Genomic DNA, 25,746 nt, shown 5'->3' on the forward strand with positions numbered 1-25,746 from the left:
GGTAGAAAGGTAGGGGACTGTGGGGGTGGGGGTGGATGTCTAAAGAAGGCCCTGCAGAGGACTGGGAAAAATAGGAGGAAAAGGGAATTGTACAAGATGACGTACCAGAAGAAATTTTTGTAATTGTTTTATGATAACATAATTGTTTCACACTTGTATTCACGGACTCTCTCAGGCAGTTTTCCAAAAGCTGACCGTGAAGTTTTATCAGTTTAAGAGCAAACAGGATATCATATTTCTTTGACTTTCATGTTTTTAGGAATAAAGATAACGTACTTTTAGGAAAGGAAAGAAAACATTAAAAAAAAAAAAAACCAACCCTAAATTGTATATACTATAAAATCTTAGAATGACATACTAAAAAAAACAAACTAAATTTAACTGTGGATGTTCTAGAATGTTCTTGCTATTTATATCTTTATAAATGTAAGATTTCTATTAAATCTTATTTTATCAAGTATATTCATTGAGATCAAAGGTCTAGATTTTAATCTGGACTGGACATTTACCACTTGTATGATTTTGGCCTTAGTTTCTGAAACTATCAAGTGGGGATTATGATAAAACCTGTCTCAAAGGATTAGTGTCTATAAGGTACTTAGCATAATAGTTGGCTGGTACAGAGTAAATACTCAATAATTAGTGTTGACTATTATTGTCTAGTTTACATTTGGGATGGATATTCCAGTATGACTTAATAAATATATACTTTAGAGTCGTGAAGTAAACAATCACTTATAACATCTTGAAATTCTGAGCAGGTGTGAAATATTGAGTTATGCAAATTAAAAAAAATTTTTTTTATTTGACAAATAATTGCATATATTTATAGAGCTTTTTTTAATTTTTATTTTTTTGACACAGAGTCTGGCTCTGTCATTCAGGCTTGAATACAGTGGCACAATCTTGGCTCACTGCAGCCTCTGCCTTTTGGGCTCAAGCAATTCACCCATCTCAGCCTCTTGAGTAGCTGGAACTACAGGCGTGTGCCACTATGCCCGGCTAATTTTTGTATTTTTTGTAGAGACGAGGTTTCACCATGTTGCCCAGGCTTGTCTCAAACTCCTGAACTCCAGCAATCTGCCTGCCTTGGCCTCTCAAAGTGCTGGGATTACAGGTGTGTGCCACCATACCTGGCCTATTCATAGGGTATACTGTGACGTTTCACGGTCTGTTTACATTGTAGAATGATTAAATCAAGTTAATTATATCTATCACCTTACTTTTTTTTTTTTGTGGTGAGAACATTTAAAATCTATTTTGAGCAATTTTGAAATATGCAATATATTATTATTATTATTATTATTATTATTATTTTTTTTTTTTTCAGACGGAGTCTGGCTCTGTCTCCCAGGCTGGAGTGCAGTGGCCCGATCTCAGCTCACTGCAAGCTCCGCCTCCCGGGTTTACGCCATTCTCCTGCCTCAGCCTCCTAAGTAGCTGGGACTACAGGCGCCCGCCACCTCGCCCGGCTAGTTTTTGTATTTTTAGTAGAGATGGGGTTTCACCGTGTTAGCCAGGATGGTCTCGATCTCCTGACCTTGTGATCCGCCCGTCTCGGCCTCCCAAAGTGCTGGGATTACAGGCTTGAGCCACCGCGCCCGGCCGAAATATGCAATATATTATTATTAATTATCATCACCATTCTGTGCAATAGGTCACCAAAGCTTATTTCTCCTAACTGAAACTTTGATTAACATCTTTGATTAACATCTTTCCTTTTCCCATCTACCTCTCTCCTCAGCCTCTGGTAACTACCATTCAACTCTCAACTTCTCTGAGTTCAACTTTTTTAGATTCTACATGTAAGTGAGATCATGCAGTATTTGTGTTTCTGTGCCTGGCTTACAGTAATGTAAATTTTATTTTGGTTGCATAATATTCAGGGGAGAGAGGTGTTAATTTTAAAAATCACATTCACTAATGCTTATATTTTATACTAATGCAATATCATGACCTGATTTCATCTCTAATGAGAATAGTATAGTGTTCTGCATAAAAATGGAGTCCAGAGAAATTGTTCAGAAATAAGTTTGGGCCTAACCATGACTGAGGCTTGCTGCATCTGTGGCACCTCAGAAAAGTCTGGAATGTCTTATGAGAGTGGGCTATACAGTTACCCAATTTTTGCTGGACATTTAAATGATATCATTAGCTATTTGATGTTTATTGCAACACTAGATAAAACTTTAAAAACATTTTTATGTTTAGGAGCCAAATATTCCAACCAGGGAGACAGTTTTGGTTACTTAGTGGTTAAGTGAATGGGCTTTGGAACCAGAAGGATAGGGGTTGAAATTCCGCCTTTATAATTACTAATAGAGCTGTTGAAACGATTAGGTGAATTAGGCATGAAATGTATTAATGAAATGTATCATAGCAAATGCTCATTCACTCATTCATTCAGTAAATAAATAATAATGGCACATTTACAGTGTGACAGGCAGTGGTCTGGGTGCCGTTGATACAGCAAGATCAAGATCTGGAAAGTCCGTGCTCACAGAGAGCTTGCATTTTAGTGAAGAGAGCCAGAAATACACCAATAAAAAAGTGTTAATAAGTGCTATGGAGAATAAAAAAAAATAGGCCAGGTGCAGTGCCTCACGCCTATAATCCCACCACTTTGGGAGGCTGAGGCAGGCAAGTCATGAGGTCAGGAGTTCAAGACCAGCCTGACCAACATGGTGAAATCCTGTCTCTACTAAAAATACAAAAATTAGCCAGGCGTGGTGGTGCATGCCTGTAATCCTAGCTACTCAGGAGGCTGAGGCAGGAGAATTACTTGAACCCGCGAGGCGGAGGTTGCAGTGAGCTGAGATCACGCCACTGCACTCCAGCCTGGGTGACAGAGTGAGACTCTGTCTCAGAAAAAAAACAAAAAGGTAAGGAATAGGAGGGTTTAGGGATGCTAATATCCCTAGCCAGGGAGTAAATGTCAGCTATCATTATCATTGTCATTTCATTAGCTACATTTCTAATCCTATTTTGCCAAGAGGAGAGAGAAAAATCAGACAAGTGAGAGGAAAGGGAGAAAGGGCAAAGGGCGGTAAAGGAAGGCTAAGCAGGGAAAGAGGGAGGAATAGACAGTGCATTGAACAGGACAACGAATAAGAAAACCAACAAGGAGAAGGAAGGTAAGAGGAGACAGCAGGGACAGTTGCTTGTCTTATAAACTGGTGGTGGTGGTGGAGTTGGTGGTGGTGGTGGGGGGTGTTATTTGAAGGAAAGACAGAATGGAACTCAGAGAAAATGATATTGTTCTTTAACTGCTCAGTGGACTTTAAAATGTTTCATTTTGGGGGCTTTCAGGACATTTTTCTGAGGGCAGGGTTGGCAACATAATTTGTGGGGCCTAGGGCAAAATGAAAATGTAGATTCCTTTTTCTAAAACCATTAAGAATTACAAGATGGTGATGACAGAGTAGTGAATCAAAGGCAACTGCGTAGGTCACACACCATGAACCAGCCCTGTCTGAGAGCTTAACACAGAACATGGTACACAACAAACATTTAATAAAAATAGTTGTTGAATGAACAAAACCCGGGGCTAGTTGCTTTTGAACTCCTCTGAGGACTGGCCCGTATTTTAGAAAAAAACGGATTTTATTTGGCTTCAATTTCAAATTTCCTTCTATTGTTCTCCACCGTGGGGTCCAGATCTTTATGGAACAGCCGATTCCTGCACAGGGTTTTACAGCCGGAATCCTCCCAGACCAGCTGGGCTTTGTTTATTCTTTTGCACTTACACAGTGTGGCCACTTGGGGTCACCACAACAAAAAGGCAGAAGCTGGAGGAGGGACCTTGTGACGGTGGACATCTGAAACCAGTGGTTAAAAGCCGCGGGGAAGGATTAGTTTATCAGAGCCAATGTATAAAGACTGTCTGTACTTTACATTTTGATACAGTTCTATAATTCTATAACAAGAGCTCTAAAACTCTTTAAGAAACATTTGAGGCCGGGCGCGGTGGCTCAAGCCTGTAATCCCAGCACTTTGGGAGGCCGAGACGGGTGGATCACGAGGTCAGGAGATCGAGACCATCCTGGCTAACACGGTGAAACCCCGTCTCTACTAAAAATACAAAAACTAGCTGGGCGAGGTGGCGGGCGCCTGTAGTCCCAGCTACTCGGGAGGCTGAGGCAGGAGAATGGCGTAAACCCGGGAGGCGGAGCTTGCAGTGAGCTGAGATCCGGCCACTGCACTCCAGTCCGGGAGACAGAGCGAGACTCCGCCTCAAAAAAAAAAAAAAAAAAAAAAAAAAAAAAAAAAAGAAACATTTGAATGATGCCAAGTTTTGAGAGGATAATGATAGGGTTCCCAGGGGCGAGGAGGGGAATCTTTTTGTAGATGTGTACCCTACCTCCAAAAACATGCATTTGGCCGGGCGCGGTGGCTCACGCCTGTAATCCCAGCACTTTGGGAGGCCGAGGCGGGCGGGTCACGAGGTCAGGAGATTGAGACCATCCTGGCCAACATAGTGAAACTCCATCTCTACTAAAATACAAAAGATTAGCTGGGTGGGCCGGCGCGGTGGCTCATGCCTATAATCCAAGCACTTCTGGAGGCCGAGGTGGGTGGATCACGAGGTCAGGAGTTCAAGACCAGCCTGGCCAAGATGGTGAAACCCCATCTCTACTAAAAATACAAAAATTAGCTGGGCGTTGTGGCTGGTGCCTGTAACCCCAGCTACTCGGAAGGCTGAGGCAGAGAACTGCTTGAACCTTGGAGTCGGAGGCTGCAGTGAGCCGAGACCGCACCACTGCACTCCAACCTGGGCAACAGAGCGAGACTCTGTTTAAAAAAAAAAAAAATTAGCTGGGTGTGGTGGCACATGCCTGTAGTCCCAGCTACTCAGAAGGCTGAGGCACGGGAATCACTTGAATTCGGAAGGCGGAGGTTGCAGTGAGCGGAGATCGCGCCACTACACTCCAGCCTGGTGACAGAGCAAGACTGCGTCTCAAAAAAAAAGGAAAAAGAAAACCATGCCATTTACAACATCAAGCTTAATACGAGAAGTATTCGCATGTGCATCATTCACTTATTAATTGAGCCCCTACTATATGCAAGGCACTGGGCTGGACAGTGAACAATACAGGCATCATCCCTGTGCTTGACGTAGGAGCAGTTCTTGGAAATGGAGACAGAATCAGTGATTTGTTCACCACCATGATATGTGCTTCCAAGGATGAGTGAGCACTGCCCCCAAAGACAACGAAAGGCGCTTGCCTTAAAAGCGCAGGATCCAGAGGGTTCACTAAAGTGGGTCTGGAACCAAGAATCCAACCCAAAGACATGTTCCTGTTTCCCTCTCTACAAAAGCAGGAAACATATTTCAGGTGGTTTACACCCACCAAGCATGCAGAAAACCCTGATACACAATCAGGTTTTTTTTTTTTTTAATGATTAGAAAAAAGAACATTTATGTGTCTGGTTTCTATTTTTATTTTATCAAAGAGGAGGCTAAAATGCTGGGCTCTCTGGCTTACTAGCAAATGCCTGATAACCCTAGTCGCCAATGCTAACATTGACTGAGCTCTAGGCTAAACATTATACATATATTACCGTCTTTAATCCTCACACAATTTGGTAAGCTAGGGATTCTTACTGTCCTTAATTCACACTTGAAGAAGCTAAGGCTTAGTCAAGTTAAGTAACTCCCCGAGGCCTAGCATCTAGTAAGAGATGAGTTGGAATTTGAACTCAAGTAGTTAAATGCCAGATCAGAGCAGCTGCACTCTACAACCTCATTCTGAGGGAGGCGCTTTCCCAAGACAGGTCATTAGTCTGTAGATAAATGATGCAAAGATAAGTTGCTAATGACTAAGAGTTTATTTACAAGTCAAATCCTTACTTTGCCAATTACTTTTATACTGGACACAAAATGCATCTCCTGCTCTGCTGGTCTTCCTGGTGTATCTTTCTTCTTCCAGGAGTCCTGAAAAGAGATTTTGGATTGATCTCTGGAAGTCAATATCCACTACCAAAAAATAATTCCACATGCATCTGCAATCTACCTGTCTGTGCCCTGCTACTCCATAACCTTCTTAGTGCAGACATTAAATCATTCACTCCTAGGGGCTGGGCGTGGTGGCTCATGCTTGTAATCCCAGCACATCAGGAGGCCGAATCAGGGTGATGACTTGAGGGAAGGAGTGCGAGACCAGCCTGGCCAACATGACGAAACCCCATCTCTACTAAAAATACAAAAATTAGCTGGACGTGGTGGCTTGCACCTGTAATCTCAGCTACTCAGGAGGCTGAGCAGGAGAATCGCTTGAACCCGGTAGGCAGAGGTTGCAGCGAGCCAAGATTGTGCCACTGCACTCCAGCCTAGGCAACAGAGAGAGACTCCATCTTAAAAAAAAAAAAAAAAAAATTCATTATCCCTTGGATGGGCTTCCCCCACCCCACATTTATATATTTGATATATCTATGTCCATGATTAAAATTAGGGCTGGGCGTGGTGGCTCACGCCTGTAATCCCAACACTTTAGGAGGCCGAGACCGGCAGATCACCTGAGGTTGGGAGTTTGAGACCAGCTTGACCAACATGGAGAAGCCCCATCTCTACTAAAAATACAAAATTAGCTGGGCGTGGGGGCACGTGCCTGTACTCCCAGCTACTCGGGAGGCTGAGGCAGGAGAAACGCTTGAACCCAGGAGGCGGAGGTTGCAGTTAGCCAAGATCACGCCAGTGTTACCCAACCTGGGTAACAAAAGCAAAACTCCGTCTCAAAAAAACCAACCAAACAAACAAAACAAATGTACAGTTAGTTATTTAGGACATTTAACTTTGAATTCTTAGCTAAAACCTCCAGGTACTCACAGAACTGTCAGAAGTCTCAGAGGGAACCAGCAAAAACTGTTTCAGAAGGAGAAGTGGTAAATGGACTTCCTTCTATGTTCACTTGAATTTTGGGGAAGATACTGCTGCTTATGTTGAAGTAATCTCTCTGGGCAGGTGTTGAAACAGGCCTGGCCTGAGGAGTGCCTAAGCAGGGCTGGTTTCCCAGAGCAGGGGCACACTTGGAGCTGGCTTTGGAATAAAAGGTATCAGGACTGGTGAAGAAAAGGAGGAAAGTTCTAGGTAGGGAATGATCAGGAAAGTAATGCTCCAGCTGGAGACACTGGTCAAATAGGAAGCCGGCCTGTGCCACATGCCCTGCTCTCCTCATCTTGCTCGCTATCATAGTTCACTGCAGCCTCGAACTCCTGGGCTCAAGTGATCCTCCCACCTCAGCCTCCCAAAGCTGTGGGATTATAGGTGTAAGCCACTGTTCTTAAGAGGGGAAAATAAACTTTTGAAAATTGAAACTGAGACATAAAAAAATGAAGACAAACTTTATCCCCTCCCACAAAGAGAATGAAAAGCTAGGTCTCTTTGCAGGAAATGGAAGACTATCTTAGCTCAATGGATGTGTATAGCCGGAATCCATTGCTCTGAAGATTCCAGATTAATAGGAAGGTGGGCATTAGCAATGTTTTACAGGGCCCTTCCTAAGTTTGGTAGGCAGTGGGTCCTAGAATGTGATGCTCACATTCTAATCTCTGGAACCTGTGAATATGTTATTTTTACATGACAAAGGGGACAGTGCATATGTGATTAAGGTTAAGGACCCTGAGATGGAAGATTATCCTGGATTAAATGGTTGGGTCCACTCTAATCATATGGGTCCTTAAAAACTGAGCATCTTTTCCAGCCTAAGTCAGAGTCAGAGGAAGATGTGACTACAGAAGAATGATCAGAGAGATGCTACTAGATTTGAAGATGGACAAAGGGGGCCATGAGCCAAGGAATGTGGGTGGCCTCCAGAAGCTGGAAAAGGCAAAGAAATTCTCCCGCAGGGTCTCAGGCAAGGAACACAGACACGCTGACACCTTGATTTTTAGCCCAGTGAGACCTGTGACAAACTTCTAACCTACAGAACTGTAAGATAATATGTCTGAGTCATTTTAAGCTACTGAATCTGTAGTGATTTGTTATAGCAACAATGGAAAACTCATACACCATGGGACAGCAATATGAGGTAGACACTGCTATTGTCATTTACAGTCATTTAACTGACATAGAACTAGGTTCTTGCCCAATGTTACACAGCTGTCAAGTGATATTTATCCAAGAATTAATGTCTTCAGACACTGGTCTTCAGAGCTCATGCTCTATTATACAAAACCACCTCCCAGGATGTTTGTGGGAAGGAGGCTGGAGGTAGGTTTCAAGTAAAAGCTCACTGAGGGTGACTGAGTTACACAGCTGGATAAAGAGTTGGTTGACTCAAAGGGAAGCTTTTCAAAGCCCTGGATTAATGTAGAGCAGAAAGTAGTTGTTCCTCAGGCTAGGTTTGCATTCTGTTCCTGTTTAGTCTTCCTTCCTCCCTGCTTCGATCATGACAAACTGGTTTACTCAGTGTCCCACAAACATGTCATTAAGCAGGACTTTTTTCTACACTGATACTTTTGTCCAAGCCTCCCTGCCTTCTCTCTCCCACCTCCCTGCTGCTAACCCCCTTTCAAGAGCTCTCACCCCTCCTCAACCCAGCTACCCTGACCTGGGGGCACTGGGATTCAGGGACTTTGACATGAATCACACATCGCCCTGGGCTTTTTTTTTTTCCGATATCTTTGCCATCAAGTGCCTTAACTTCTCGTCATTTTTCTGTCGTTTATAATTTATTTCCAAGTTGACTGGCCGCTGGTGGACTTCTTGCAGGTGGGGACATGAATCCACCTGGAGCGGTCTTCATGGTCAACTGGGATCTTTATTCGTTCCTAAAATAAATCTTACTATCACACGCAATTTTGCTTTTCGTGAGTGCATGTTTTCCTTTCTCTGATTGCCCACAACGCAGAGTACATCAGGCCCTTGTTAAATGTCCTGTTAAATGGCTCTTATTACAGAGGCAGGGTGATGATCTGAGTGTCCACCTCGCTGACTACTACGGTATCCCCAGCGTGTGGCACACACAGAAGACAAGAATATATGTTAAAGCCCAAAGGCCGGGACTAGACGCCCAGGAGGGGCTAGTCGCCAGGGAGAGCAGGAGGCCAGCTGGGTACCCGGCTGCCGCCCGCAGCCCCCTCTCACTCCCGCAGGTGCGGGGGCGAGAGCCGGGTCGCGCGCCTCCTGCCCGGCGTTCCGCGCGCCCCCCAGCCGCCGACTCTCGCGCCCCGCCCCCGCCCCGCCCCTCCGCGCTCGCGCCACCTGGCGCTCGCCCCTGTCGTTCCCGCGGCGCTGCGCCTCTCCGGTTCCTCAGCTTCCAGCCAAAATGGCGGAGAGCAGCGAGGGTCTGGGCACCGTCCCCGAGCACGAGCGGATCTTGCAGGAGATCCAGAGCACCGACACCGCCTGCGTGGGGCCTACCCTCCGGTAAAGATCTCATCCCCCAAGGACTTCGGCTCCCCGCCCTGCGCCGGCTGCTCCTCAGGAGCCGGGCGGGGCGTCCGCCGCCGGCCGCGCGCGAAGCTCCCCGACAGGTGGTGCGCGCGGGGGCGGACGGGGGCGCTCGCGGGTGGCGGAACTCCAGCCCGGACCCGGGCGGGACCGAGAAGGCGGCTGCACCTGTCGGCGCGGCCTGCCTCCGCCTCTGGAGCTGTCACCCCGCAGCCGGTGGGTGTGGCTGCCGCAGCGTCTCTAATCCCGGGCGCCGCGGTGCGGCCCCGCATTCGTCTCCTGGCTGCGGCTCCAGGGCCCGAGGACACTCCTGGGGCCTGGTCCAGTCTCGCTTGTGGCAGGACTGAGGGCTGCTCGGCCGCGGGCGTGCCAGGCTAGGGTCGACAGCCGGCAGTCGGCATGTGGGAGGTGGCAGGTCGCGCGCGGGTGGAAAGCCTGGTGCGCCAGGCTGCCGCGGGCGTGGGAGAATTGAAATTGAGCGGGAGACGCCGGCCCCTTTCCCCTGCTCCCCCTCGCGGCCGGAGTGGGCGAGAAAAGCGCGTGGGCTGGAGGGGAGGAGCTGCTTGCTGCTTGGGAACACGCTAGGGTGACCCTGCACTCGCGGGATCTAAGCTTCTTTGGCGGCAGAACAGCTTTTACTTATTTACAAACATTTCATTAAAATTGCATTAATTGTTCCGGTTATTTTAAATCGAGTTCCTCCTCATTCATTTTAAGAGTAGTACTAGGTAATGCATATTCCATGCCAGACTGAATGAATACCTGCTGTTCCGATAGAATATTATTAGCCAGGCACCGTAATGAGCCATGGGTTAGGTTAGGCACTGTCTTCAAGAATAAGTTCCTTTTACATATAAGGTTTCATCTTTTGGAGTGATGATATGATAAATGAAGTTATGATTCACTTACGGAACTTAAGACTGGTTATGCTTTATCATTAGTATTTATTCAGAATCCTCTTCCTAGAAATAGAGCGCTGTGCAGTTTGTGGACCGGTGAATGTAGTGTAAATTGAAGCCAGTTCAAGTTATGTAAATACACCTTACCCTTAAGAGTCAGGAGGCCTGGATTCTTGTTTTGCCCTAGTCCTGCCACTGATGAAATGTGCAGTCATGGAAAACAATTATTTAACCTTTCTGGATCTCGGTTTCCTTATTTGTGGAATGCAGAGGGGAGAGTATTCAGATGTCCAGGAAGCTCAGAACATTAGGGACCTTGCCTGTTTGTTCACTACTGTATCCCTAAGACCAAGCATGTGGTAGGCATGTTATAAATTTTTGTTACATAAAGTTTCTGCTATGATATGATAATGCATAATTAGTGCATTTCCTTAATTTTCCAACATTATTATGTCTTTTAATAAACCATACTTGGTAATGAAAGAAGATTAAAAGGAAGCTTTGTTTTCATCACTGCATCTTGAAACAGAGTGCAGTGCGTGATAAAGTTACTAGAGTAGTTTATTTGTGAAAATAGTACTGGTTATGAAAGAGGTGCTTCATCTTGGGAAAATGTGCTAGGTAGTGTCCTTGAAAAAAGATGAAATTAACTTAGAAGAACATTTTGAGATATATTGAGAGATTTTTGGGACACTCAGGAACAGAGTATTTGTATTCATAGTGTTATTCTGTTCTCTTTTGTTGGGCAGTTGTTTCAACTGGCTCATTTTGTTTGAACCCACTCTCTTTAGCAAACTCTAGTGACTCACACTTATCCCATATATATGTATATTTATGTCTCATTTATACGCAGACGCTTTTTGCACACATATAGAGGGTACTGCTAGCAGTCTTTTCTCTTGAACGTTGTTTAAGCTACTACTGTTTTTTCCCTGTATTTTTTTTTTCAGGTTTCACTAAGTGAAGTGTTAATATTGCATTTTTAAAGACCATTTATTATGGAAGCATTTTAAATGTTTAAAGAAGTAAAATAGTGTAATGAACCACCATGAACTGTCATCTAGCTTCAATTCATTCGCTGGCCAGTCTTGTTTGATCTTTTCCCTTATCTGCTCCCCCTCATCTTGGATTATTTTGAAGGAAATCCAAGACATCAATTTATTCATAAATATTTTAGTATTAAGATTAATTTTTGTTGTTATTTCCTATCTTTTAGGTGGCCTGTAGACTTATTTTATTTATATTGTTTTTTCTCAGCGGCAGGATTTTTTGGCCTGACCTTTTCCTGAGAAGCATGTGATAAACTTTCCACAGGCCCTGACATATAACATGGTTCTTTGACCACAACAGAAGTATATTAGAAATCAATAGTAAAAACAAAAACAAAAACTATCTGGAAAATTCCCAAATATTTGGTCATTGACTAACACACACAAAAAATAAATCAAAAGGGAAATTAGAAAGTATTTTAAACTGAGTAAAATGAAAACACAACATATCATTTGTGAATGCAGCTGAAGAAATACTTAGAAGTTTATGGCACCAAACACCTCTACTAGAAAAGAATGGCTTCAGCTTCTAACCTAAGAAACTAGGAAAAGAAGAGTATATGAAATTCAGAAGAGTGGAAGAAAGGAGATGGTAAAGATCAGAGTGGAATTCAGTGAGACAGAAATACAGAAAATCAGTGTTATTGTAAAAGCACAAAAAAAAGGGAAAGAAGGAATATAGCTATATAAGAGTAACATTTCTATATCTTACTTGATTAGAATAATTCTGAAGTAGATTCTGAGAGCAACCACTAAGAAATAACTTTTTTCTTTTTCTTTTTTTTTTTTTGAGACGGAGTCTCGCTCTGTCGCCCAGGCTGGAGTGCAGTGGCCGGATCTCAGCTCACTGCAAGCTCCGCCTCCCGGGTTCCCGCCATTCTCCTGCCTCAGCCTCCAAGTAGCTGGGACTACAGGCGCCCGCCACCTTGCCCGGCTAGTTTTTTGTATTTTTTTTAGTAGAGACAGGGTTTCACCGTGTTAGCCAGGATGGTCTCGATCTCCTGACCTCGTGATCCGCCTGTCTCGGCCTCCCAAAGTGCTGGGATTACAGGCTTGAGCCACCGCGCCCGGCCGAAATAACTTTTTTCTAAATTCCAAAAAAAAAAATCGCTAATTAAAATGTTACACCAGAAAATATTTGCTTAATGCAAAAGAAGCCGTAAAGGAATAGAGGAGCAAAAAAAAAAAAAAGAAATGAGACATAGAACACAAGAAAAACATATATATATGTTTATATAAATAATAACATTATATAAATGTATATATAAACTATAACGTATAACATAAATATATAACATATATATCATTATATAAATGTATATATAAACGATATAAATAATATTAACTATGAATAAACAATCAAAAGGCATAGGTCCTCAAACTGGATAAAAATAAGATCCAAAGATGTGTTATCTACAAGAAATACACTTTTAATGACAAACGTAGGTTAAAAGTAAACAGAAAAACACATATCATGAAAAGAGCAACCATAAGAAAGCTGCAGTAGCTATACTAATATCTGACATAACAGACTTTAAAACAAGTCTAGATATAAAGGATATTTTATGATGGCAAATGGTCAATAAGGAATATATAAAGTATAAACATATGTGCATCTAACAACAGAGTCTGAAAAGACATAAAAACTACCCATCATTCAATAATGGATAGAACAACTAAGCAGAAGACCAAAAGGGAACAGGAGACTTGAACAATACTCTTAAGCTAATTAGACCTACCAGACCTCTATAGAATACTCTCTCCAACAACGGTAGGATACACAAGGGAACATGGAACATTATCCAGTATAGACTATGTTAGGCAATAAAATAAGCCTCAAAAAACTTAAAATAAACTGAAATCATACAAATTATTTTCTCTGACTGCAATGGAATAAATTAGAAATTAATAACAGAAGGACATTTTAGAAATTCACAAACATGTTGAAATTAAGCACACTTCTAAATAACCAGTGAATCAAAGAGGAAATAATAAGGAAAATTAAAGATATTTTGAAGAAAGGTAAATGAAAACATACAATGCCAAAAATTTTTAGATGAATCCAGTGCTGTTCTTAGAGAAAAATTTATAGCTGTAAAAACCAATATTAAAAAATAAGAAAAATCTCAAATTAATAACCCAAACTTCCATCATAAGGTTGGGTTCCATCATAATAAAAAAGAGAGCAACCTAACCCAAAACAAGCAGAAGAAAGAAAGTAATAAAGATTAGATTAGATGTAAATATAACAGAAAAACAACAGAGAGGCCAGGTGCACTGGCTCACACCTGTAATCCCGGAAATTTGGGAAGCAAAGGCAGGCGGATCACCTGAGGTCAGGAGTTCAAGACCAGCCTGGCCAACATGGCAAACCCCGTCTCTACTAAAAATATAAAAATTAGCCAGGCATGGTGGTGTGTGCCTGTAATCCTAGCTACTTGAGAGGCTGAAACAGTAGAATCCCTTGAACCCAGGAGGCTGAGGTTGCAGTGAGCCAAGATCACGCTACTGCACTGCAGCCTGGGCAACAGAGCAAGACTCCATCTCAAAAAAAAAGAAGAAAAAACAAAAACAATAGAGAAAAAAATGAATAAAACAGAGTTGGTTCTCTGAAAAGATCAACAAAAGTGACAAACCTTTTGCTAGAATGACCAAGAAAGAACAAAGACTCAAATTACTAAATTCAAGAACAAAAGAGAGAACGTTACAGAATTAAAAATAAAAAGTTAGGAACAATTATACGTCAACAACTAAAACAATCTAAATGAAACACAACAAATTCCTAGAAAAACAGAAACTATCAAAAGTAATTTAGATTTTCTATTTTTCTTTGAGGGGTTCTTTTTTTTTTTTTTTTTGAGACGGAGTCTCGCTGTGTCGCCCAGGCTGGAGTGCAGTGGCGGGATCTCAGCTCACTGCAAGCTCCGCCTCCCGGGTTCACGCCATTCTCCTGCCTCAGCCTCCCGAGTAGCTGGGACTACAGGCGCCCGCCACCGCGCCCGGCTAGTTTTTTTTTTTTTTTTTTTTTTTTTGTATTTTTTTTAGTAGAGACAGAGTTTCACTGTGTTAGCCAGGATGGTCTCGATCTCTTGACCTGGTGATCCGCCCATCTCGGCCTCCCAAAGTGCTGGGATTACAGGCTTGAGCCACTGCGCCCTGCCTGAGGAGTTCTTTGGAGCTCTTTGTACTTACCTTCTACCTCACCCCGGATTATAATCCTTGAGCCACTGCTCTAGATCTGCGGGCACGAACAGTGGCCTTCCTCTCTTGGAGTGATATCCTTGCTTTAAGAGCATGGTGCTGGGTGAGGTGGCAGTCTCTGGTCTTGGCTTGCCTCTCTCAGTGTGGAGCCTCTCTGGTATGAGCAGGCCGAGGTGAGGGCAGCTGGGTCCCCAATATCGGTGGTAGTTATTACTGTGATATAGCTTCTGTTCTATGACATCCTCCAGGGGCTGGGTGGATAAAGGAGGACTAGTTGGAAGAATGGAGCCCTTATTCTCTCTGCCACACTCACCTTGTTTTTTGGTTCTGCAGCACAGTTGGAGTAGGGGTAAGAAATTCTGAATTCCTGCCCTTTCTCTGGCTCTTGACTGAAACCCTGGTGGGAAAGAGAGCCCTGCCTTCTTAGCCACTCCCACCTGGGTAGATCTGTCACCTGAACAGGTGGTTGGGAAAAGGTAGTTGTGGGTCATGGGTCAAGGGCCACAAACTCTTACTGTTCTTACCAAGTATGTAGTAGATTTTCTTGGATAAATGTTTCTTCTTTTGCTCTATGCTCTTACAACAATTTTCAGAAATTCAAATGGTGTTTCTAAAAATAATTTTCATTAGTTAGAGTTGTTTCATTAGGGAACAGATTTGTGGAATTAGAGTTGTTTCATTAGGGAACAGGTTTGTGGATTTCCTCACACTGTTATTGCAGAAGTGTATCCCCCTCAAATATTCTTGTTTTATTTTTTTTCCTAAATAGAGTTAACATCAATGTAAAAAAAAAGCCATTTTAAAATGTGTATTTCAGTGACATTTAGTACATTCACAGTGCTGTGCAGCCATTGTCTCTATCTAGTTTTAAAACATTTTTCATCATTACAGAAAGAAACCTTGTACACATTAAATAGTCACTCTTCATTTTCTCTCTTCTTGTAGCCCCTGGCAACCAGTTTTCTGCTTTCTGTACTATGATTTTACCTATTTTGGATATTTCATGTAATAGAAGAATGTAATATGTGGTTTTTGTGTGTGTCTGGCTTCTTCCACTTTAGCATGCTCATCTATATTGTAGCATGAATCAGTACTTGTTATGTCTGAAGTTTCATGTCCCCGCACCATAATTCGTATGTTAAAACCTAAATCACCAATGTGATAGTATTAGGAGGTAGGGCATTTGGGTGGTAGTCATGAGGCACATCACTCATGAACGGGGCTAGTAGTAGTCTTAGGAAAGAGAGAGAGAGATTCCGAGAGCTAGGTTGACCCTTCCACCATGCGAGGATGCAGTTACAAGGCACCATCTATGAACCACAACTCACTAGACACTGAAACTGCTGTGATCTTGTACTTCCCAATCTCCAGAGCTGTGAGAAAGAAATTTCTGTTGTCTATAAGCTACCCAGTCTACAGTATTTAGTTATAGCAGTCCATATGGACAGCTATGTGGGCAATATCAAGAAAAACCCTGTCTCGAGGAAAGAAGTACTATTCTTTTTATGGCTGAATAATTCTCATTATATAGACATTTCACATTGTATTTATTCATTCATTCGTTGATAAACATTTGTTTCTACCTTTTGGTGGTTGAGAATATGCTGCTATTAACATTCATGTACACATTTTAGTTGAATGCCTATGTTCAGTGTTTGGGGGAATCACATAAGAGTGGAATTGTTGGGTAAAATGGTAATTCTGTATTTAACTTTTAGAATCTATTTTGTGAAGTGTCAATAGTTTGGAGTACACAGGTCTCTGAAACTGCCTTTCATTGTTGAAGATACAAGCTCCACTTAACAGCATCTTTTTTTCCTGACTTTAGCAGGGGAAACCTTTAGTATTTCTTTATCAGGATAACTCTGGCTTGTGGGCATTTTTTTTTTTTTTTTTTTGGTTTTTGAGATAGAGTCTCACTCTGTTGTCCAGGCTGGAGTGCAGTGGTACGATCTCGGCTCACTGCAACCTCTGCCTCCTGGGTTCAAGTGTTTCTCCTGCCTTGGCCTCCTAAGTAGCTGGGTGCCCACCACCACGCCTGGCTAATTTTTGTATTTTTTTTAGTAGAGACAGGGTTTCACCATGTTGGCCAGGTTGGTCTTGAACTCCTGATCTCAGTTGATCTGCCCACCTCGGCTTCCCAAAGTGCTGGGATTATAGGCATGACCCACTGCGTGAGGCCCAGCTCTGGCTTTTGAGCTGAGGTATTTGTATTTTATCATGTTAAGGAAGTATTCACCAGTACTGCTTTTATTAGCAAGAAAGGCTGTTGAGTTTTGTCAGATGTTTCTTCTGCATCTATGGAGATGGTCATATGATTTTTTCTTATTTGCTCCATCAGTTATGATTGAGTTTATTAATGGATTTCGTATTATTGAAATAGTTCTGCTTCTTAGTATAAACCCCATTTGGTCATAATGATTTGCTCTTTCAACGTGTTTTTGAATTCTGTTGGCTAGTATGCTTTTAAAGATTTTTTGCATTGATATTTATAAGTGAGATTGCTTTGTAGTTTGCACTTTGGTGCACTTTGCATATTGGTGCAGACTTTTTCAGATCTTTGGATCAATGTTACACTCATTTCATTAAACAAAATTGGAAGTTTTTCTTTTTTTGGCATTATATAATTAGTGTTGGTGTTATCTTTTTTTTTTGTTGTTTGTTTTTTTGATATGGTGTCTTGCTCTGTCGCCAGGCGGGGAGTGCAGTGATGCAATCTTGGCTCACTGCAACCTTTGACTCCCTGGTTCAAAGTGATTTTCCTGCCTCAGCCTCCTGAGTAGTTGTGATTACAGGCACGCACCACCACACCCAACTGAATTTTGTATTTTTAGTAGAGATGGGATTTCATCATGTTGGCCAGGATGGTCTCGATCTCCTGACCTCGTGATCCACCCACCTCGGCCTCCCAAAGTGCTGGGATTACAGGTGTGAGCCACTGCGCCTGGCTGATGTTATCTATTTTTAAAAGTTTCTCAGAATTACCCCTGTGAAAATCAGTGGATCTGGTGCTTTTGGTAGAGGAGTCTTTTAACTCTTTTTTCTGTTTCTTCTGTGATAATTGGTCTGTTTTAGACTTTCTCTCTTGAGGGTCAATAAGTTGTATTCTTTTGAAAAATTATTTCTTCAAGTTAATCAAATTTGAGTAGACTTGTGCAATCTTACTAAAAATAAGATTTTGGCCCAGCACGGTGACTCATGCCTATAATCCCAGCACTTTGGGAGGCTGAGGTGGGAGGATCACTTGAGCCCGGGTGTTTGAGACCAGTCTGGGCAACATAGGGAAACTCATTATCTACAAAAAACAAACAAAAGCTACATTAGCTGGACACCTGTGGTCTCAGCTACTTGGGAGGCTGAGGTGGGAGGTCGGGGCTGGAGTGAACTATGATTATGTTCCTGCACTCCTGCCTGGGCAACAGAATAAGACCTTGTCTCAAAAAAAAAAAAAAAAAAAAAAAAGTATAGGCCTGTTGCGGTGGCTCACGCCAGTAATCCCAGCACTTTGGGAGGCTGAGGCTGGAGGATCACTTGAGTCCAGGAGATCGAGACCAGCCTGGCCAACATGATGAAACCCTGTCTCTACTAAAAATACAAAAATTGGTGGGTGTGGTGGTGGACACCTGTAATCCTAGCCACTCCGGAGGCTGAGGCAGGAGAATTGCTTGAGCCTGGAAGGTGGAGGTTGCAGTGAGCTGAGATCGTGCCACTGTACTCCAGCCTGAGTGACAGAGTGAGATTCTGTCTCAAAGAAAAATAACAATAATAATAATAATAATTTCTTCTCTTTCAATGGTTATATCCCACTTGTCAGTCCTAATTTTAGTCTTTTTTTGTATTTAAATTTAAATTTTGTGTATTTGTAATTTCAGTCATTGTTTTCCCCTTTTGTTTGGTTAACTAGTGGTTTTTCTGTTTTGCTGATTTTTTTAAAAAGCTGTTTTTGGATTTAGTAGTTCCACACATTTTCTATTTTCTAGCTGATTCTTTTCTGCTTTTATTTTTAATGATTCTTTCCATTCTTTTATTCTTTTCCTAGCTTTTTGCATTTTGTACATAATTCATTTATTGATGTTATTATTTAATGCTGTTCTTCTTCACTGACAGTTGATCTAGGTGTATTCTACATGTTCTCCTATATCTCCCTTATTGCTCTTTTAAAGCAGATCTACTGTATTTCTTTCCCCTTGATCCAAAAGTTTTTTCATAGTGTGAGTTTTTTGTAACTTTCCAAGTATAGAGAATTTTTTAATTTGTTAAATTTTGTTACTGATTTCTAGTTTTATTACATTATAGTTAGCTCAGTCTGTTTTTATTCTATTCTTTAAAATTAATTGAGGTTTTATTAGTGGCTTAATATATGGTTAGTTTTCATGAGCATTCTATGTGCTCTTGAAAATAAAGTGTATTCTTTTTTATTAGGCCCCATAGTTTTATACACATACATATCTTATTAATTAAGTTCATTATATCTTCTAAACTCTCATGTTATTTTTTACCTGATCATTCTTGGATTGAGAGAGGTATGTTAAAGTCCCCTTTTATTAACTTCTTTCTCTTCTTGCATCTCCTGTAGTTTCTGTTCGATGAGTTTGGTTTTGAATTTTAGGGTGTATAAATATTAATGTTATACCTTTATTTTGAAAAATAAAGATATTTATAGACTTTATAGTCTTTAGATTGTAAATCATTAGTGCATTATAAATGCACAAATAATAAGTGCAAATTCAATTAATTTTCTGTTTTGTTTTCTATGATTGAGCAGTATTCTTTTTGTTTTGCTGTGAAGTCAGCCCTTCAGTGAATTTCTTCTTAACTGTAGATTAAGATTCCTATAAAAGACTTGGGTTAAGCATATAGTTCATCTCTTAAGCTATTATGCAAAGTGCACATTAGATCTCTAATCAGTCTGATATTTTTGTTTAATTTTCCAAAGTTTTCTAGGAAAGCAGTGTATTTTTGCATTCATTAATCTACTTAATTGTTTAAACTTTTTGAATTAAAATTTATTTTCGCAATTCAATTTATCCTAGAGGACAAATACAATTAAATATAGTGAGTGTTTTCATTTCTCATTTTTTACGTTTTACCAAATGCCCAAAAGTCAACAGGAAGAGATACCTCTTTGGTCAGAAATGTTAAAACAGGAAGGAGGAAGTCTATTGCAAATCTGTGTTGGCTGATTATGAATTCAGGTTTCACCATGGAGGATGTTCATTAATGATCATCAGTGTGCTGTGCTGTTATCCAGAATTACAGTGAGTATTAATGTCAGTAATACAGAATGTCAACACTAGTTATAGGAAGCAATGTTAACTAACACACGGCACTAGACTTTTTCCTGTGCATGGAAACAGGATACTATTTGTGAGAACAAGTCAAGTAAAATTCAACATCAGAAATACAGAGAAAATCGTTCTTCACTTTTTTGCTCTTGCTTGCTCTTGATGCTTTGAAGGGTCATATAATCCTTTAAGATATGAATGTATCTTTTAAGAAACATATTAAGGTATATCAATTCTGTCATTAAAAATTCTTTGACAGAATGTCTTCAAATAAATTAGAGGAAGCATCTGGGCATTATTTTATAAAGCATTTTATGAGCACATGTAGCAAACTAGATGAAATATTTCATGGAAAAGCACATAGAACGTGAGTATTATGTAAACAAGAAATATTTTTCAGTATTCCGCGGTGAAAGGAATTGGATTCTGGGCCAGGCGCGGTGGCTCATGCCTGTAATACCAGCACTTTGGGAGGCTGAAGGTGGGCAGATCACTTGAGGTCAAGAGTTTGGCCGGGCGCGGTGGCTCAAGCCTGTAATCCCAGCACTTTGGGAGGCCGAGACGGGCGGATCACGAGGTCAGGAGATCGAGACCATCCTGGCTAACACGGTGAAACCCCGTCTCTACTAAAAATACAAAAACTAGCTGGGCGAGGTGGCGGGCGCCTGTAGTCCCAGCTACTCGGGAGGCTGAGGCAGGAGAATGGCGTAAACCCGGGAGGCGGAGCTTGCAGTGAGCTGAGATCTGGCCAGTGCACTCCAGTCCCGGCGACAGAGCGAGACTCCGCCTCAAAAAAAAAAAAAAAAAAAAAGAGTTTGAGACCAGCTTGATCAACATGGTGAAACCCCCATCTCTACTAAAATATTAAAAAATTAACCTGGTGTGTTGGTACATGCCTGTAATCCCAGCTACTTGGGAGGCTGAGGCATGAGAATTGCTGGAACCGGGGAGGTGGAGGTTGCAGTGAGCTGGGATCGCACCATTGTACTTGAGCCTGGGGTGACAGAGCGAGACCCTGTCACAAAAAAAAAAAAAAAAAAAGAGTTTTGGATTCTATGTATATACATTTTTTCCCCTCTTTAGTTGCCAGAAACTCTGTTATTCTGCAGCTACAGGATATAGCATTGGTTTGAATACCAAGCAACAATGTTTTAGGATACTTACCTTAACTTCAGTTTTTTACATAGCAGTACAATATTGTTGATGTTTTGAAAAAACTAAAAGTGTGTAAAATTTATATGACATATCATCATCATCATCATCAGTCTGGTGACCTCTTTGACATGCTATTTTCCTCAGGAGTCTAGTAACGTAAACCATGTCTTGACCCTTACTTCTGGATTATTATGTGGTAGGGCTTCCCAGCATTCTTTATGTCATGACACAAACAGAAAATTAGATCAAGAGCTGAGATGATCAATATTGTGGTATTCTCATAACTTACTCATTTGGGAAGATATGCTCTAACGTACTAGTCAGATGAAGGTGTCTGTAAACCTTTTTTAATTGTAAGAAATGTGTGTGTGTGTGTGTGCTCACCCACACATGCACACCCATGTGAGCGTCTTTGTCCAGGATTTAAAAAACATTTGTAGTTGTGGTTAATCAAACCAACTTGAGTTAGCTTAGAAAAAAATGAAAAAATAAATGGTGAAGGTAACTGGGGTATTTTATAAAAATTTTAGGGCAGCCAAACTTTTTGAAAGACTGAAACAGAGAAGTGGAAAACCGTGTTTCTTTCTATTTCTCCTTGATAACTTTCTTTGTCTTCATCCTTCTGTGAAGTCTGACTTTCTCTGCTTCTTTCTGTGCTTCATGGAGGATGACCACCTATAGCTTTTATATGTTAGACACATACCTGACTATATGAATTCCAGTTAATTTAAAATTCCTGAGAGTATATCAGATTGTACACCCCGTTACAGTGTACTTTGATTGAAAGACACTATGCTGCTTGTCCATCCTTGTCAATGGGTAGCAGTTCTCAGAGAGGAGGTATGTATTATAGCTGTGTTTGTGCACTTTCCTAGGGAGAACTATAACTTTGATTATAACTATAATCAGGTATTATATATAACTTTGATATGACTGTAACTTTGATTATAGAAGAATCATGCCATCCCCAGGCACAGCCTAAATAAAGATTAAGAATCACTGTATGGGAGTTACAATGAAATTCCCAGTAACAACAGATATTTTTCATACCAGTTAAACTGTTTGAATTATACACAATGCCATGTTCTTTCCTGTCTTTACCCATGATTGAATACCCTCCTCTTCCTTTCTCTACCAATTCAAATACTACCTATTTTTGAATTCTCTTATTTCCTCCATGAAATGTTTGCATCTTAGAATACTGCATCCTACATGGATATGCACATATATATATTTTATATGTCTGGATTCTTACAGCATGAACTTTTAAAATGCTACACAGCATTTTTTTTGTTGTTTGTAAATGTATGTCTTTGTATATGAATAAGTATATTTCGAATATAGGCCTAATTAGATTCCCCCTGAGACCTGTGATTTCATACATATCTCATGAGTTCCTACTGTGTTACATAACAGAATGTCATGAGTACAGTAGATTTAGTAAATCCTTTTGGACTGAATTAATGAAAAACAAAACTTTCTTTATAGAAGAACTTAAAAAATATAGAAGAATAGAGAGCAGAAAAGAATCACTTTTATTCCCACTAAAGGATAATCATTGTTGAGATTAATTTGAGTTTTTTCTTTTTTTTTTGAGACGGAGTCTCGCTCTGTCACCCAGGCTGGAGTGCTGTGGCCGGATCTCAGCTCACTGCAAGCTCCGCCTCCTGGGTTCACGCCATTCTCCTGTCTCAGCCTCCCGGGTAGCTGGGACTACAGGCGCCGCCAAGTCGCCCGGCTAGTTTTTTGTAGTTTTTAGTAGAGACGGGGTTTCACCGTGTTAGCCAGGATGGTCTCGATCTCCTGACCTCGTGATCCGCCTGTCTCGGCCTCCCAAAGTGCTGGGATTACAGGCTTGAGCCACCGCGCCCGGCCTTAATTTGAGTTTTTTCTATGTATAGTGGGCATGTAGTAAATATTGAATATTTATTGCGCAAAGTTATGTTATTCAACATATTGAATGATGATTACTATTAAATAGTAGTAAAGTGAAGCAGTGACTACATTGTATATAAGTTTCATCCTGTTTTTTTCACCGAAATAAAAGTACAATTTTTTTGTTTATAAAAATAATATTCATTTAAAAAATTCAGAACAAATGTGTATGTATACAAATCACTTAAAACTTATGGAGTAACCAAAAGTACTCTATATTTGGTGTGTGTATTTCTGAGTTTGTCCTGTGAGTATATCTGTATTTGTGTGTTCATCTTTTTGAATTTAATATTGACAATGCCTATTATAATGTTATAAGCGCTCTGTAAGGTAATTCTTTATCGGTGATTAATATTTTAAAGTTCATATATCTTAGCTTATTTAATTATTTCCTTATGTTGCACATTTAAGTGGTTCTCATTTTGTGTGAAATTTTATGAAAATAATATTAAATCTAAAATAATTTCTTAGTCAAGATCTTCATTCCTGGAGATAAAAGTAATCATGTAGGTAATTATAATAGCTAACATCTATTAAACATTTACTATGTGCCAATGTTTTAAACACTTAAATGCATTATTTAATCTTAAGAAGCAAATCAGGTACCATTGTTATACCCATTTGCAACTGAGGAAATTGAGGTAGGGATAGATAGATTAGGTCATTTGCCCCCTGCACTCAGTAATTGGTAGAGCTAGATGTGGATGCAGGCCATTTGACTCCAGAGCCTACGCTCTTAATCACTGTGCTTTGCCTTTTAACCTGGAGTATCAGATGGTGAAAGCTGCAGTGTCAAAACATTATTAAATTTTAACCTAAAAAAGAGAGAGGGTTTAAAGAATGTGACCAGAATTGCACTCAGGAAGGGAGGATCCTGTATGACCAACCTGTGCTAGGGCAGAGGAGGCTCAGATCTTGAAATGAACTTACAGTAAAGTGATGTAGGTTCCTTCTTCCTCTGCAGTTCCCCGGACAGGCCTCTAGTAGCTTTAGTGAGACCAATCTCCAGTTCGTTTTCCTTAGGAGATAGGCGCTGCTTAGTGTAAGAAAAATCACTGACACTTTTATCCTATGCATGCCCCTTTTCCTTTCTCAATGATGGAAAAAACAAAGCAATACAATCCTTTCCTACCTTCCCTTTTCACTCATACTCTCATTGATTCATTCCGGAGGTAAAAAAGAACTTAAACCAAGTTTGCTTTTAGGGCTCTCTTACTAGAAGGGATGGTTCTTTTTAGTTTGACAGAGCAAGCCTAATAGAATCTGCATAATGATTTTTTGTTTTTTGTTTTTGTCATCCCTGAATGGGAAGGCAGGCAACCACCCTTTGTGGTTTGTAAGGGAGTGTATGTATTGATGTTTTGGTATTGCCCCTTCATTGTGCAGGAGCTTAATTTGAAGAGAATTCATTACTACAGGCATTGCCATAATAATCAGAAAGATACTGTGGAAATCAGCAATGAATGTATTACCGACATTGAACATAAATAATGTCAGTAACTGAATGACGGTTTTTGCAGTCATCTCCTTTTACCTTTTTTTTTTCCTGTAATATCCTTCAACATTCCTTATGAGTCTTAAGATTTGTATTGTATACCTAGCTCTGGCCTTTTAGAAGCCACAGGGTATTGAATAAATCCCTTAACTTCTTTGAGCCTCATTTTCTTCGTCTGTGACATAGATATAAAACCAGTTGTCCTTTATACTTCTCTAGGTTCTTGATATCAAATGCAGTGATGTATGCAAAATTGCTTTGTGGATTGCAAAGCTCTAATATGGATGGAAAAAGATTTTTATTTTTTGTTTTGTTATCTATATTCTGCTTTTGAGTGGGAATTGCCCTTTTTCACCTTCTTGTTTTCTTTCCGATTCTTCTGCAGCACTGAGAAATGACCAATAAAAGTGGACTGTGGGTCAGGGTCAGTAATGGGAGTTGGGATCAGCCTTATATCTCTATTTTTGTTTTCCTCCATACTACTTCTGGATATACTTATATGGCAAAATTCTTTTCCTTTGAAAAACATTTAACAAATTAAATGTATATATATATTACATATTTAGTGTTAAAAATGTATTTTGTCATTATGAAAAGGATATGTCTTTAAGTAAAAATAATACAAACCTTATGTTGCATAGATAATGCAAATAGTTCCAGTTGTCTGGTCAGTGGGCAAAAAGCAAGCACTTAAGGTCTTCAGCTCCAATCTTTTGTTCCATTTCCTATTGCTGGAATTTTCTATTAATTTCTTCTTGTTGGATAATTAAACTGGATGATGGTAGAGATGGTAAACCGGCATTTATTCATCCTTGCTCTGCTCAGCCTTGGGAGTGGGTGAATTCTAGCTGGTGGATTGACTGCTTTTATTTGTTTGCCATGTTATGGTTTAGGTTTTTCTGAGCATCTGCATCAGTAATTGAAGTTGCTACAGTACTGATGGTGAGGTGACTGCTGATCTTGAGTCTCATCTACTTGATTTTCCTTATCCTCTTCATTGCAGTTCTTCCTAGGTTGTCTTTGGCAAGAAAGGTCCCTGTGGACGTCTCTTTTTGGTAATGATGCCAAGCAGGCACATGAAGGTCCAAGACAGAGAAGAGGGCAAAAGAAGACAGCAAAAAAAGGGGCCTTAACCTTGATCCTAGGACTTTATAGGCTCCCCCTTTCCCATGATTCTTCCCTTAGGGCGGACTTGCCGCATGCCCAGTGCCCTCCTTACCCTTTGGAATTGAGCACACGCAGCGTGTTTAGGGAGTGATACGCATGCCCATCTGAGGTTTCCTTTCCTGTTTTGGTGGAGTGTGCCCCTGGAAGATCATACTTCACCATTTTTGTC

General features: G+C 40.8%; 1 protein-coding gene and 1 long non-coding RNA gene across 11 annotated transcripts in view; one reads left to right on the forward strand and one right to left on the reverse strand.

The window, feature by feature from the left end:
* Positions 1-25,746, forward strand: part of EXOC6 (exocyst complex component 6) — a 218,798-nt gene that overhangs the window by 8,663 nt on the left and 184,389 nt on the right. The window contains exon 1 of one of the 9 annotated variants that reach the window (XM_033224631.1): positions 9,193-9,367. The exons of 4 other annotated variants lie outside the window; for them this stretch is intronic. In XM_033224631.1, coding sequence (XP_033080522.1) covers positions 9,267-9,367 — 101 coding nt within the window. In that variant the 5' untranslated portion in view covers positions 9,193-9,266. Of the gene's footprint in view, positions 1-9,192; positions 9,368-19,644; positions 19,799-25,746 lie in introns of those variants that run through there. 4 more of the 9 variants (XM_033224582.1, XM_033224636.1, XM_033224599.1 and 1 more) reach the window with 4 other exon arrangements.
* Positions 3,583-7,280, reverse strand: LOC117091831. 2 transcript variants are annotated; one of them, XR_004440548.1, is made up of 3 exons: positions 6,827-7,280; positions 5,852-5,935; positions 3,583-3,818 (listed from the first exon to the last, which is right to left on the reverse strand). It is a non-coding gene; the product is annotated as an uncharacterized LOC117091831 (long non-coding RNA). The 2 variants fall into 2 exon arrangements; XR_004440547.1 differs by lacking the exon at positions 3,583-3,818 and adding an exon at positions 5,224-5,310.

The sequence above is a fragment of the Trachypithecus francoisi genome, unplaced genomic scaffold (assembly GCF_009764315.1).
Source record: "Trachypithecus francoisi isolate TF-2019V2 unplaced genomic scaffold, Tfra_2.0 Contig01436, whole genome shotgun sequence".
NCBI classification, from domain to species: domain Eukaryota; kingdom Metazoa; phylum Chordata; class Mammalia; order Primates; family Cercopithecidae; genus Trachypithecus; species Trachypithecus francoisi.